The sequence below is a fragment of the Vollenhovia emeryi genome, unplaced genomic scaffold (genome assembly GCF_000949405.1).
Source record: "Vollenhovia emeryi isolate VEMERY1.0 unplaced genomic scaffold, V.emery_V1.0 DF939190.1, whole genome shotgun sequence".
Taxonomy (NCBI): Eukaryota; Metazoa; Arthropoda; class Insecta; order Hymenoptera; family Formicidae; genus Vollenhovia; species Vollenhovia emeryi.
Genome location: NW_011967176.1, coordinates 202,748 through 218,589, shown reverse-complemented (window position 1 = coordinate 218,589; position 15,842 = coordinate 202,748). Strand labels below are relative to the sequence as shown.

Here is a 15,842-nt window from a genome sequence, read left to right as displayed (position 1 = left end):
CGGTTCTTGCAGTTAATAAACATAGGCCCGTCTCAAGTCCTTTCCACTTTGAACCAGTTTCTGCTATTGTCCGTGATTTACGCAGAATGACTATCTAACGGTGCGTCCACCGGCCGACACAATCGAGACATGCAATTTATCGGATATTTTCGAAAGTGCTCAATTATTATAAAAGTCCTCAAACGCCTGGCCATTAGAACACAAATGGAGATTCATGGTCGCTTTTAATTCCACTTTTACGAAACTTTAGTCATTCTAGTTGATTGTTGAAAATATCTTCATTGTTCTTGGTGACTTTATTGCTATCCAACGATGTTTAAAAAATAACGTTGCATGTTACATATTTTTAATTATATATTTTTTTAATTATTTGTGTTAATAATTTTAAGCAGTATATTGATAAAATAATTGTACTTACTGCGTTGAAAATCTTGACGTTTTCCGAAAAGAAAAAATTTTAACACAATTAGTAACAGTATCGATCTCAATAAAATAAAATCAGCTGTAATCCTTCCAGCCGTCATAAGCGCATCGCGATATTGTATGCACATGAGTCAAAGAAGGCATCGTATCGTTTCCCACGCGATCGCGTGGTAGCTTCGATAAGAGTTTGTTTATCATCGACTGAACTGTATATCCGAGGTATACGATTTTTCTAAGAATGATTTAATAATGAACGTAGATCGTTTAAATTTGTATATTCGTTCCGTATATACGCATTTATGATTATATATATATTTTTGTAAAATATAAAATTGGACCTCTTCAAAGTAAAGATGTAATTTTCCTAAAAGAATTGGCAAAATATTTAACGACAGTACGACAGACAAGTATGATATTAAAGGTAACAATTACAGAATGTATTTTTTTATCTTACAATACACAGTTTACATAAGATAATGGTACATTAACACAGCCATTTATTGACAATTGAAATATTTCACGAAATAACAGAGCTTCCTGGCCATCGTACAAATGCCTGCTACACTGTCTAGAAAGCGTCGGAAGAATTTTGTCACGTTAAATATTATGAAACATCTGATATTGCGACACATGTAATTTCTACGTGGACTTGTAACGACAATTAAAGGCTTTTTGGGCCCTACTGGGATAAGCATACATAGCGATCGATAAGCGCCGATCGATTAGCATCACGCGGAATCACGGACACACGGCTTAACACGGAAGAGCGGGTCTGGTCGTCATCCTTTCGTATCCCTCACATCACCGGCGTTCCGTTCCATTGTATGAGAGCATCCTGCCACCTTTGGTGCAGCGTGGAACAATAAGTGGAAGAGGTGATACCTTGAATTCTTGCGCTGTTTACGGTAACGCTCGAGCAATCTCGCAGATATCGCATGATCATTTTGTAATCGAGAAGACAATAGCGATCTTAGATCTTTTCCCTGCACTAAAAAGCTTTTAAAATTAACGGAAGAAGTAAGTGGACTTTTCAAATTGAACTATCGTATTTCGTATCGAGCGTATGGAGTGCAAAATTAATGAAAGAAGTATAATTTTCAAATTGAACTGTTCGAGTAATCGAGTACGGGCCTGCCTATAAAGTTATTCGTGAAATTTTTGTAAGACCGTAATGCGAACCGTAACGTTGATATTTAGGTAAAATTATACACTGTGGCGTGTATTATATTGTTGTATCACTTTTCAAATAATACTAACTTGGATCGAATAAGTTTCTCTAACGGTGTCGCGGCGATATCCCCGGTTTCCATTGTTGCAGCATCTGATCCTCCGGAAGCCTCGTTTGCCCTGGTATCCACCGTCAACGTAGCGTGACTGCCACCGCAGGTGAAATATTGAACCTCGAATCTTTTAACATATTCAGAATGAGCGATATTTCCTTGAGACTGCTATAAAGTCAGACGCTATTTATGTGTTTGTATGTAGAAGTTAAGAATGAGCTAGGTTTACACACATTTTCGAAATGCATATAATCAACACGACGGCTCTTTCTTTCATTTATAAATTGTATATCTGATTATCTATTCTTCGTACAGGAATTATTATATGTATGTCGCACAGGGATATAAAATATAGCTAGTGCTGTCGTGGCAATTGTATTAATAAATAAATAAATTATTACTATAACATTAAAACATAAATAAGATTAATAAAAAGAACGAGTAATACGTAAAATTGCATGATCTATACCGTCGTTCCGCATGATAATTCCTCAGCAATTCTCGATTCGTGTTGAAAACCACACCGTGATGGCCGAGACAAAGAGTCACCCATATCGGTAGACTGGGTGTTTTCAATCGAGAACCCGGCTGTTTGCTTATATTGCTATCACCTTCGTGTACTAAGAACCCCACTTCGCTCCTCATAAGGACGCCCCAGTGCGGCACAGCCTTATTTTGAATTAATTACATTGAATTAGCATTTAAATGAATAGTCGTTTTTTAAAAATTATATTTATATATTATATTAAAAAACTTGATTCGACCAGGATATATATCGTGCAAGTAATCTACATTATGTGCAGAAATTTCGTACTAATTTCGATATGATCCATAGAAGCTACAGTAGACACATATATTGTAAAGAAACGTAGTTGTAAAAACATAAATTTGTAAAGAACCAAATTAATATAGACTTACGTATGTATTTTCGTCGCCAACATGAAGCACTCCGTTGTGAAGATGCGGTGAAGCACGACCGGTTAAAACGAAGATGGTAATACTGATTGGGCCTTCTTCCGAACAGCCGCCGAGGATCGATGCCTTTGGATCTTCTATATCATTTCGCACCCTGAAACATAAAAATATATAAATCAGAATATTATAACTTGCAGCTGATTGTCCGGCTGAGACAATCCTTTTTCATCTCCAATTCGAAATAGAATGAGAAAAATCCAAAAGATAGGTCTTACTTTGAGAGGCCTCTTGAAAGTACTGCGCTGTATAAAAGTAACTTTGCGCCAGGTCCGCCCTCGTCATGAAACTGAAGGTATAAAAAATGAAGATTACGCGTGACAAAACCTTAAAAGTGTGAGTTTGTGTAAGATAATTTGATATTTTATTGACTTTGTGTGGAGAAGAAACTATATAATTTTATAACAATGACAACGAGCAATCAAGATTTGAATTTAATACAGAAACTATATGAAATTCCGTCGCTTAAATAATGTCTGATAATATCTGTAATGTTTGACATTCAATCCATCAAGTATTTTAGTTTCCTTACGTAAATACTTACCAGGTACAAGTACCTCTTGACAAATATCTCAAGATCCTCCAAGGAATTGAACTCGAAAAGGTGTAGCTAGAGTATAAAGCAACCTTTCAGGGAGTGCACTTGAATCTGATAACGTCGTAGAAAATGGACTGTCAACCATAGGACAGAGATATATCACGCAATCTTGAGACTGCACTCTAACACACTTGGCAAAATAGCAACGCTATAATTCGAGACATATTCTGTTTCGTCGTAAATTAATTAAACGAGAAAGCTGGATTTCACCTCGCTACTCGTTAATGTGATAGAAATAGAGTGGATGCATTAGTGCATAACTAAATTGTTTCGCTAAACGCGCGCGAGAATGTTAATTTCGCATAGACTTACGGTTTATATAATATACGGATAATGAAGAAAAATATTTAAACTGTTGAAATGTTAAGAGGCAATTCTTTTAAATATCTATTTAACTTACTGGCGGATAAAATTACGAAAAGGGAGACATACCGTTTCTGTTAATCCATCTTGAAAATATTGCACACTGTGCTGAAGATACGGCGTATCCTGCGGCAGAACTACGATGGCCTTTGGCACGATGTTGCTGACCACGTTTGGACATGTGGATACGGAGAAACCACCTGCACAACGCCAGATAATCTCCGATATTGCACAAGTTAACACTTCGATCTGTCGATCGTATGAAGGTTTCAGCAAGCTGTAATCAAAAGAAATTTTCTTTATGCTCAAGTTACGATTCTGTAATAATTCCGTAATTAAGATAAGTACAATTAATATAAATAATATAATATTATTAAAATGTTGATTATTTTACTAATGTGCTGTTCTAAGATATGTAAATTTTTCTTCGTAATTGGACTAGACTTATAAGCATACTTGGAATACTTAGAATATATTAAAAAATTACTTGACGGTCAGGTTTAATATAAAATTATTGTAATATATAAATTATATAGCTAACGATACACATATAATAATTATTATAAAAATATGAATATTGTAATAATTGTTGCATTAAACTATCAATTGTTAAACTTTTTATAGTAGTACGCATATTTTGCAATAATAAATGCTATTGCTATTAATTACTTGATATTCATTATTTTTCAATTACTTGACGGTCAGGTTTAATATAAAATTATTGTAATATATAAATTATATAGAGCTAACGATACACATAATTATTATAAAAATATGAATATTGTAATAACTGTTGCATTAAACTATCAATTGTTAAACTTTTTATAGTAGTACGCATATTTTGCAATAATAAATATTGCTATTAATTACTTGATATTCATTATTAGTTGCCACATTCTCTAATCGTCAAAGACTTCGACTGCATGTACGGCAATGAAATATATATATCTATGTGCTGTTCAAATAACAGGTACTTACGTTTCGGGATTTACACGTAGATCCTGCCTGTCGCACTTGAACAAAAAGTGCTTCAGCATAATAGCTTGCACTGCAGTGACGAGGCTTCTTGTTGTATTTCTGGGCGTTCTCAACCCGAATGCTAAGCTTTGTCCGTACGGTCGTAAGGTCAGCCCGGTCCTCGCCCACTCGACCTTAGGTGGACTCGCGCAGGAACCGAAGACCAACGTTCTCAAAGCCTGTAACGATACGAAGTCATTAATACGATAATTAATTTTTATAAATTAAGCACAAGTTTTCAAACTATTTTTATACGTAAAATTCGCACAAATTTCTTCATTATATACATATATTTATAATAAAATTCGTGCACTCTAAAATTACCATGCACGTTTCTTCTTCGATGGGTTGCCCGCCGATCACGGGCGTTTTTGGAAGGGCTCTCGTGTTACGTGGGTAGAGTATCCTCTCTGAAACACAATCCAAAATAGATTAGTTTTTTCACGAAATAGAACAGAGTTTAAAACTAAATGCCCTTTTGCACCTGGATAGAGCTCGTCGGGTTCGGCCATGAGAGCAGCATACCGGGCTGCTCGAGTTGACAATAACATCTTCGAAGTATGTTTAATTTTTTAACGTGATGTTAAGTATCGATGGTAATCAGCTGCGGTTACTTTACAATATTATATTGCATGCGTGTGTAGCAAAAATTCCAGTGTGTATTATACGCACAAAAGTTAATTTAAATATTTCTTCGCAATAAATAATTATATAATTTCGTTTATCATAATCTTCAATTTATCGTTTAACGGTACGACCGTGCTTCAATATACGCAGCGCGAGTATTGAAATGCAAGAAACGGTCTCATCGACGAGGATAATTCTCGGGTGGCTTCCACAGCCAGTTGTCACCCAGAGGCACCGCGCCGGTGGAATATCGGATATCAATTGAGATCGTGCCGGAATCCGCACTTCCTTTATATAGGATCTGATACGCGACGCTTATGCGTGCAAGCATTTCGCGAAATACCCGTCGCGTCGGGGCGTTCAAACCGTTCGTGCACGGAAGGTGTCAATTCGAACGTCCAAAAAGAAATACGGCAGCTCGGAACGATAGACATGCCCTACTAATGTCTATTTGCCACGCCGCACTCCAAGCTGGAACTTGAGTGTGAACACGGTCACTGGCGTAAGTAAATTACCCCGAGATCTATCACCGCGAGAAAAGAAAACTACTAACAGAAAGAAGGTAACGGCAAAGGGGGAAGAAAAAAGTAGAAGAAAGTAGAAAAGAGAGGTGAACAGAATGGTAATTAAAATGTGGAATGAAAAGAAACGAGGATAAGATTAGAAAAGTGAGAAACTAAAAAAAGGTACAGAAATATACGTAGAAATATAAAAGTAGAAAAGAGAGAATGAGAGGTGCATAAGGAGGAAAGAAATAAGAAAAGTCTAAACATCATAAAATTATTTAAAAGAAAGAAAGCATTATAGAATTTTTATTTCTGTAGCGTTGAATCAAGCATGCTAAATTTATATGTCATGTTCTACAATATCTTGTTGAGCATCACGAAGTTTATACAGATAAAGGATGAGATCGAGATTGTGGTAAAGGTTGAAGGATCATTTAAAGTTTTTTCTGTTCGGTTCAACGAGGGATAATTAAAACATTAGCTACGCCGTTGCACGTGGCTGGATGTAACAGTGGCTGAAGTTATCCAAGTTTCTGTGTTTCCCGTGTTTCCGTCGGCGAGTGCTTTAGGGGACGACGAAGTTTAACGCGATACTGTTTATATACGCAATAGATGTGCTTCGGGTCTTTAGACCTCTCGCCGCTTGCGTGTACGTCGAACATAACTGCGGGGAACATACAGGAGTAAGATGGGGCAAATTTGGGGGCAAGGTTCTTGTTTTCTCGGAAACAGTTTGGACGAGCTGATCGATTGTTATAGCAGGACCTTGACGGGTCTGACAGAAAACTAATACGGGAATGTGTGTGAATGTTAATCGTACAAGGTTTTCAGTCAAATTAACTACATTCACTGTATTTAATGCTTTTAAGATAAAGCTTGAAATAGTAGTTGAAATAAAGGCATAATTGCTGTTTTAATATTCGTGTATATAATATACATATAAGAGGAGAAATAGGACTGAAATTTATTACGATTTTGCGAATTTCGGTTCTAACAATCCCTGAAATAAAAGTAATTTATAAAATTTTATATTTTAAGAACTTACACGAGTTCATGGTAAAAATTATTAATTATTTTATATTTCCACATTTTGCCGGAAAATTACACGCTGAGAATTCAAATTTCTGTTCTGCCTCATATTTTTATTTTTATCTACATTTTTAATTCTTCTTGATATTTCTGTTATTTAACGATTAAATAAGCTATTGGCAATTACGTTGCTAGTTTGAATCGATTAAAATATCATTGTAACTTATTTTTATATTATATTAAAAAAAAGTTGAAATTCTCGAAGCAGTATTAATAAAACAAGATTTCTTCTCTGCTTGTATACACGATACGAAACAATTTCCTGATTTTATTGTCCCTATTTCATCGGTAAGCGTCGTAAAAGCGTAATCTGATTGAGAGAAGGGTGGCGAGGACAGCAACAGAAGCTGCCACAATCGGTCGTTTTCAGATACCGAAGATGTATTGTATTGTTCGGCACGGCCTTTCGACTACCTCGCAGCTCGAAAGCGATCGCGTGTTCGCGTGCAATCAAAATATCGGATTACGAATTCGCGCCGGAACGGCCATCTGCATTTGGCGATTGCACACCCCGATATATCGCGCCCCTAATTTACATTTGCGAGGCGCCTGTCGAGAGAAGGCATACCTATCGATCTATTCGACCGTTTATGCTCCTGCAGTGTACACGCTTGTACGCTCCATAGAATTATGTCTGATTATATCCTTACCTTGCGTTCTATTATCTTAACGAGGCAAACAAGTTTGCTTACTTAAAGGAAGCGCCAAAGTTGGAACTAAGATATATGTTATATTTGGATAAAACTTTCGAGGTAAATTAAATTAAAAACAATGTTAATGAAAATCTTCATCAAAACCATTCAGATCCCTGAGCTTATGATAATAAATATTCTCCTGAGATTGCTAGATTTTTTATTGTTTTTTGGCTGCAATAGATTTTCTTATAAAATTATTATAAAGTGTAATAAGATTTATATTTTACATTAATATATAGTGAAAAATGCAAAATGTGATAATATAATTTATTATCCGCAAGTAAAATTCTCCACAATTGTAAATAATCTACTTCACATCCTGTTTGCAAATAACTTCGTATAGAACAACAAAAATTATGCTTTTAATGTATTTGCGAAGACAAAAAGAATAAATTTAACAGCGAATATGCATATATTCGCTTGATTCACATAAATAATAGAGTTAAATAAGATCCCTAAGTAAAACCAACCAACAAACGATCCGAGAGAAGCCATGTAGGTCTGAGCAAGACGTAGGTAGCCCAATACTTGTAATTGAAAATAAACATACATAAATTTCGCTTAGTATACATTAATATTACTTATAGTCGAGAAAATATTTACTGTACGAAAAATGCGCTGGCAATACTTGGTTAATGAAGCAACCACTGCTCTCCTTTCATATTTCGCGTTTAAGTTCATGATTGGTTTGCACAAATGAGGGTTATTGCAAAAATAATGAAAAGAGAAAGTTGCTGTAGTCGATTAATAATTTAATTTAGCGCAGAATATGGATTTACTATTCGGAAGATCACTTTGAAACTTAAATCTCTTTGCACACACATATAGGAAATTAACCACCTACAACATTGTATATATTAGATACTAAAAAGTACCTAGAAAGTAGAAGCATTACAACCTAATTTTTGTAATTTAAATTAATAATATAATTAAAACAAAATATTCTCAGAATAATTATACAACTTATAATTAGTTCTTACAATATGATGCTGTGTCGTTTCTCGTTTCTTTGACTACAGGGAAAAGAGTAGACACTCCAATAGAAAAGAAACTTACTTCATTAAAATAATTGTATTTTTTGTTACTAATTTACTAATTTATTTCCTAATAATTCATTGAATAAACATACTTAACTATATAATCCAAAGCAATAATAAGAAAGTATTTACCTTCTAGTTTTTTATTTATATTTTATTACTTTTTAATTAGCAACTGTGTTTCACTTTCTAATTTAATTTATTTTCTATGTATTTTTAATGTAATCTTTTAACCAATAACTACGTTTTATTTTGAATTCCATTTATCCCTGCGCTGATAAGAGTCCGAAAAAGGATCGAAGCGTACGCCTGTATTCACTTATATGACTCACTGATTTGCAATTAAAGTTATTTGCGCATTAATTAACGCGCGTTCCAACGAGAAATAACCTGCCAAAATTAACGTCGATCGACGAGTTATTTCTCGCTGAGATTCTATTACCTTTCTTATTGTTTTTTTTAATTATATTCAAGGGAGCCTCTAAATCATCATTAAATATATGATTTAGAATACAATCGCGTACGGTGTATCATAAAATTCGAAGCAATTGCAGTATACGATAAATAAATAATTATTTGTTTGTAACTTAAGTAATTTTTTCTAATACTTAAAGATCTCGTACCTCTGTCCCGAAGATATGGGGGTAGCTTTTCCTTCCGCATTTCCTTGCAATGTCGCTTATCGCAGGTGGACGCCGCGTTCGCCACAGTGGCCTCTTTCTCATCCGTCACGTCGGGTTCAGCCATTTCTGAAGCTCACTTTTTCTACTTGTATTCAAGACTTAAATTCACACGTTGCGCGACTTACAGTTTAAATAACTTCAAGCCACCAGTACACAGGCAGATCGCCGCTGGACACCATCGCAATTATTTTTTATGTCAACCAATCACATGTTGAACTCGTTCAACGACACGTTTCTTTCGTGTTGGAAGACATTACATCTTTCGCTTCATGCGTCAGATTTAAGATCCACAGCCTGACACAGCTCGACGGCCCATAAAAATTCCATTCGTTCCCATTCAGCGTTTGTTCCTTAACCGGCATGACTTCCGCAAAAACGCGTCGATTCGCTCGCCGCGGTTATTTCACGTTTTCTCATTTTGCGCGCCGAAGACGGAATGCAAGAAAAATAACGTGCCTTGCCTGCAATTTCTCCCGGTGGTTCCCTGATAATCAATGTTAGGCTTTAACGTTCGCGCTTAAAAGTTGAAGTACACGAAATTCTACGTACACTCAGCAATCTTTAAGATATTAACGATTTGCGTTTTGATACTTTTTCGCAGAACAGCTGAATTTTAAAGCTAATTTCCCCACAAATTTATTATTTTTTTAACAGTCATTGATTGTTGTATTTTATTTGATTTTGTAATTAGTATTCTTCGGTTATTTCACGATTAATTTGTATAATTATTTAGAAAAAGAAACCTCGCTTGCCCGTTGTAATAATTTTAAGCGTTCTAATTAAAATACTTGGTGTATTTTATATCTTTTTACTTTTAATTTAAGCGCGTTACAATAAAATATTATTTACGTACGCGTTCGTTTGTATGTGCGTGTATTTTATGAACAGGTTTTTTTCAGAATACAGCTGTAGTTTATATCGTAACAAATTAAAATTACGTTTATGCATTGGACACTTGTTCATACGTTTAGTACATTTCAAATATTTCGTCTAATCACACTAATCAAGTACCACGAACGTGCCGCGAAGGTAACGATGCTGTTTGTACTTTCATTGACTTGCGATAACTGACAGGCTGCCGTCAGACATGCGGCGAGAAATAATAACCCTAACTAACACCCCCAAGCTGACTCAGCTTGCCACGCCGCGCAAGCACCCTACACAGGGTGGGTCAAAAAGGGAACACAACAATTTTGTCGATTAAATTGTGGCAACGACTCGTCTTACATATCATGCTTGTTAATCACCATTAAAAACTTTCGATCTAAAAGCTATGCATTTTCACGGGCTATTATTTTGATAGTAGTTTCCGATCGAGTCATTCATGTCCAATTCCCTTCTCACGTGTCTATAATATTCTGTTATATTACAAATTTAGATTGTTTTCTGAACGTTCGATTAGTTTACGAGTTTGATAAATTTTGGATTATGTAGCGATCGAGCCTTAGATTGTTTGAATACTGAAGTTTTTGAAAAGAGATTAATCGGCGGTTAAGGAGATTTAAATCTCTCAAATCTTTTAATGTACCAAAAGTTTAAACCAAGCAAAAACCAGTATTTCTGTATGTACCAATCTATTAAAAATATAATCTAATAGATAGCAACGAGATGGGCTGTACTGGGTGGAACGCGGTTAGAGGAAATTCTTCGTCTAATTGTTATACGCGTACTGACAGCTTCGACGTGCCCGAAACACGCTTTTATACCTGCGTAGCACCTGGCCCACACCTACTCTATATCCAAGCTATTGTATTCGACACAGATGTGCGGAGTACGAATCGTCTTATCTTATAGATCTATCGGAGCTGCGCATCTTTGCATGCGTTCCGTGCTGTTCTCGTGCCGGCCTTACAGACAATCGGAAATGAAGTTGCGCTCGGAAATAACTTTAATCAAATAGCGACGTGAAAAAGAAACTCGGGATACCTCAGACATTTTTCCGGGCTGGAATGGGAAAGGTATTGCTGCTCGATTATTGTGGCAATGTTCCATAAATTATTCCATTAATTACAGTGTCGCAAAATAAGGTGATTACAGTCTCTAATTACATCTTGCCAACTAAGCATTTATTAAAATATCTACGCAAGAAATTATATCGTTTTAATTTGTTCCAAAATATCGCGATAAATTATTATTAAAATATAATTTGTGCTAATACATTAGGGAAAGAACATAAGAAAAATATTGATAAAAAAATTTAACAAAGATTACAACTCCGGTATTTAAGTTTCAATAGCTCCGTTTCGATTCTATCAGCGAGACTCGGTAAGATTTTTTTCTAACTTCTTTGCAATTTTTCATCGCACGCAGAAGAAAGCCGCTTGATTATAAGCAACAGTTACCTTCGAGAAGAACTATTTGTAACTAACTAGAATGGTGTGCGTATTTCCTTATACGATTCTTCCGCTCCATATACGCCTAACGCATAATGCGCGTATTTAATCCTCCTTTGCATTAAAGTTTCCGTTATAAGTGATAATTAGATTGTCTTATCGTTCTGAAATAAAAACGTACGCAACGAAACGTAAGTAAAAGGTTTAGAAGATTGAAGAAATCATTTTTGTTACAAAATTAAATATTCAAATTTAATTAGAATTATTGTTTGGCTTCCGCAGAATTAAAATAATAAGATAATGATAAGTAACATAGAGTCTAGAGGAACAATATCAAGAATAACGTTAGCACGAAGACAAATGGTCTATAAATTATTGATTTACTTGTCTAGTTGTTGCATTTTATTCACTCTGAAAGCTTAGACGTGACAAAAGCAGTTTAATTGATATATCATCCACAACATTTTAACATTGAAACTCATTCTGGAAACATCACGCACAATTACGTTAATACATCTTGTATAACGTGACATTGAGAGCCGAGAGATTTCGATCATCCCTCGACCTTTCGCCTGATCGGAAAATTCAATTAAACGATCCGCCCGGCCGGATCATAGTGCATAGAGGGTAACAAGGAAACCGAAGAATCCTTAAAATTGATTTCCCCGTCGTTCTCGTGGATCAAACTACTTGCTCGCCTCTAATTGCCAATTTCCTGATCATCCATCGCGAGTCCGCGCTCGAACGAGTTCTAAGTTCAAGTTCACGTTCTGAAATAGACGTGCACACCCCCCGCGTGCTTTATACACGAGAATGCATCGAGGCGCCGATACGTATGCCTGCGTATATATGCGCGGTGTCTATATCTGGACGCCGGTGCGAATATGAAATTGGACAGCCAAAGCCGTGTGGCGTAGTACCAGGAGCCGTGCGATGCATGCACACGTGCGAGTGCAGCGGAACGAGCGAGAGGCGAGCTTAATGATCGATCAACTCTGCACGGGTTACGCCAGGCGCGAGGCGAAGATCATATATCTCGCGCGGATGATCGATCGTTGACGCGCGCTTCGGAAAATGGGGAAACTTTCAGCGTATGAAAGAGAACATATGATTCTTTCGCATATTGTGCAGCGCTGCCGAAGCCCGTGAAGCTCCAAGTGAAAATGTTACTTGAACCTGCTTGTAAGCCTTGCAGGGAGAACATTGCATTGGAACCTCTAATTATGACATTCGTTATCGTGACGCGCGATGTCTTCCGTAACTGATTCGACGGCGTTCTAGAAATCTCAATTTTAGCCCCAGCGGGTTCTTTTACAAATTTTTGGATTTTTCGACTCTGCTATTTTTTAAAATTTGAGACGAGAAAATATAAGATATACAGTGCCTACTTTTGAGAGGAGAATGAAATTAATTTGGAAAGTATTTTATCAAAATTGATGTAATACCTGAGAGAAAAATTGTAACTTATTTCCTATCTTTATAAATTTACAAGTTTTGATACCTTGTACCCTTCATGCTTCGATCAGACGAAGCAATGTTGAATTTGCCATTGCAACCATATTTTGTAGTACTAGTAGTCTTTTCTTTTGTCTTCGATGCATCACAGAATCCTTTGTACATACTACATGAAAAATTATTATGGATCTATTTTCTCCAATTTTTAAAAAATTATTAAAAACTAGCTCTTCGCTTAAGAAAGGTAGAATTCGACAAATTTGATTATATTTTTAATCACGTATGCAGAATAACATTACACAACACTTTTCCTTTTCTCCAATCAATAAATTATATAGGAACGCGTCGTACAAGTAAAGAAAGGATTCTCAGACAAATTGTAAAATACAGTTTCTAATTCTGAAAACACTACATCTCTTAGAAGTTAAAAATATTGAATGCAGTTTATGCGCATAAATTCTATTCAAAGTTAAAAGAATGAAAAATTTCATTCTTTACGAAGCTCAACTTACGTCAAGGAAACTTTTTACCTTATAACTGATCCCTTCATCCTGTTCCAAAACTTTTACTGGCTGGAACGGCAGACGAGTGCAAGGAACTGTTGACTCGTAATATTTCTCCATTGTGCGATATTGGGATACAAATGTTGAGGCCGAAACGGCAGCTTCGGCCCAGGTATTATCGCACTTCCGCCGTAAAAGAACGGTCCTATTGCAAAGAAGAAACCTGAATCCGGGCTGAACCAGTTTCCAGGTCGGCTTTCGTGATCCGGGCTAATAGAAGCTCCACCTAGGGCGAGAGTGCATGTGCCTATCTAGCAAAAATACTCCAATTACTCGAGAACGCTGTCTTTGGCACACTTCCATGGAAGTTGCATAAGTTATCCTTTGTTGCCCCGCAGTCCTATTACGTATGCCTCAGCGAATTGCGTTTCCCAAATTGAACTGAGGCGGGCTTGAGGGAATCGTCTTTTTAAATAAATATTTATCGCGCAACGGGTCAATTCTAAACATTGTTAAATATTAAAATCTTCACTCAAACGCAGTTTACTAGATAAAAGTTTCTTTAGTTTTTCTATGGGAAAAGAGTTATTCGCAAATGCTACTTGTGATATATTGACAATCAGCATTTTCTTCCTGGGTATTTCTAATTTTTAAATTAATTCACTTATTCATTCTTTCTTCGAAAGCGCGAATAATTTCACGTGTTTTCTTTCAATATTGAACATATTAATTTTGTTATTTTTTTATGTATAAACAATAAGTTCCTTCAGCAGAAACAGTAGATTTATGTAACAAGTTTCTGGCAGCACAATATATTAGCGCAGTATTGGGAAATAATGTAAATCTAATATTCCCAACATTGTTGCAATATTGTAAGATACTGGACGCTATTTAGCCAGTATATATGTCTAGTCAGCAATATTGGTCTATTGCATCAATATGAGGCTAATATATTAGTCCAATATTCATATTATATTGCTAAATACTAGCCAATGCCCTGCCAATATAAATCTAATATTAGAATCACTATCGTGCAATATTTGCGTTTATTCCACGGCCAATATTGACTTTACACTGGAAGCCATTGGCCAATACATTAGACTAATACATTAGACCAATATTCATATTATATTGCTAAATATTAGCCAATGCCCTTCCAATATAAATCTAATTACTATTAAAAACTATTATAATCACTATCGTGCAATATTTGCGTTTATTCCACGTCCGATATTGACTTTACAGTGGGAAACGTTGGCCAACAAATTTCTAATACAATATTGGGCCAATATTTAGTCAATATGTAGCCAGTGCACTGCGCTGCTAGTATTTTTTCTAATTTTTCTGCTCTTAATTTGACATCGTATACCTGTGTGAATTTCAATTCTTAATATTTCACTTTAATTTAATTTGCCACACTCGGATCTGATGTTAACTGTTTTCTGAGCGAAGCAAATATGTAGGTTACAGTAAGCTTTGATCCATTAAAGCTCGCGCTAATAATTCAAACTAAAGTGTGCTTACGCAGTGGCCGCCGCGGGAGCGTCAATTCTGTTTTTTCGTTGCACATCGGACGTTAAACGAAGATAGAGCGATGCACCCGCGACGCTCACTGCGCGCCCGAACGCGCACGTACTCGCGGAGTAAAGGAATAACAGCGTACGACGCGTTCACGTCGAAACGTTACATTTATCGGCGCTTGTTTCACGCGAGACCGTCGTTGCCGAAATTTGAATATGGCGCGCTAGCCGTTCGCGCGCTTTCGCGAACGAAGCGAGCGATTCGCTGCGCGCGCAGCGCTGGCGAGTGCCGAGCGCCGAGCGGATCGTAGTCACGTCGTCCCTCATTTCTTGCAAATTTTTGGCCGCACGGCTGCGCAGATATTCGGAGATCCAGGTAATTATTCGCATTGATAGCTGCCGAGCCCGTTGATTTCCAAGTTTGCGGCGTGACGCCGCCGCGCAATCGCCGGATAAAAGAGCGGAGCTGAAATTGGTGTCGCGCGGCCGGCCGCGACGTCAGACGCAAGCGATCTCGATCTTGTCTCTCCGGCGCAGAATTTCGAAATGTCGAGGAAAATGAGACGCGGCTGAGGCTGGCGTAAATAAGATCGAGGTATATCCGTATAGCGACAGCGCGGGGTCCCTTAATGCGCTTGGGATGGCGGGCTTCTAAAAGATTCAAGGCGCCGGTCTAAAAGATTCAAACATGGCTGCGCCTAATAGACGCGCGGGCGGGACGAGCCGGCGGCGGTCTGTGCA

General features: G+C 36.8%; 1 protein-coding gene across 10 annotated transcripts; it reads right to left on the bottom strand.

The window, feature by feature from the left end:
- Positions 1 to 833: 833 nt before the first annotated feature.
- On the bottom strand, positions 834 to 13,984 carry LOC105562326 (protein FAM188B2). 10 transcript variants are annotated; one of them, XM_012013072.1, is made up of 13 exons: positions 13,609 to 13,984; positions 13,125 to 13,244; positions 10,861 to 11,787; positions 9,231 to 9,774; positions 4,978 to 5,063; positions 4,615 to 4,832; positions 3,706 to 3,913; positions 3,220 to 3,285; positions 2,894 to 2,964; positions 2,622 to 2,772; positions 2,173 to 2,372; positions 1,681 to 1,830; positions 834 to 1,411 (listed from the first exon to the last, which is right to left on the bottom strand). In XM_012013072.1, the coding sequence occupies exons 4-13, from the start codon at positions 9,352 to 9,354 to the stop codon at positions 1,363 to 1,365; spliced, it is 1,323 nt and encodes a 440-aa protein (XP_011868462.1). In that variant the 5' UTR covers positions 9,355 to 9,774; positions 10,861 to 11,787; positions 13,125 to 13,244; positions 13,609 to 13,984; the 3' UTR covers positions 834 to 1,362. The 10 variants fall into 10 exon arrangements, with proteins under 10 accessions (XP_011868462.1, XP_011868464.1, XP_011868463.1 ...); XM_012013074.1 differs by lacking the exon at positions 13,125 to 13,244; XM_012013073.1 differs by lacking the exons at positions 13,125 to 13,244; positions 13,609 to 13,984 and having other exon boundaries at positions 10,861 to 11,234; positions 11,633 to 11,869.
- Between the last annotated feature and the right edge of the window lie 1,858 nt (positions 13,985 to 15,842).

Coding starts and splice junctions, on each gene's coding strand:
- LOC105562326 (XM_012013072.1), bottom strand. CDS start 9,354: ATGGCTGAACCCGACGTGACGGATGAGAAAGAGGCCACTGTGGCGAAC. Junction 1,831..2,172: donor AATTATCATGCGGAACGACG/GTATAGATCATG, acceptor ATATGTTAAAAG/ATTCGAGGTTCAATATTTCA. Junction 1,412..1,680: donor GAGAAACTTATTCGATCCAA/GTTAGTATTATT, acceptor AAAGCTTTTTAG/TGCAGGGAAAAGATCTAAGA.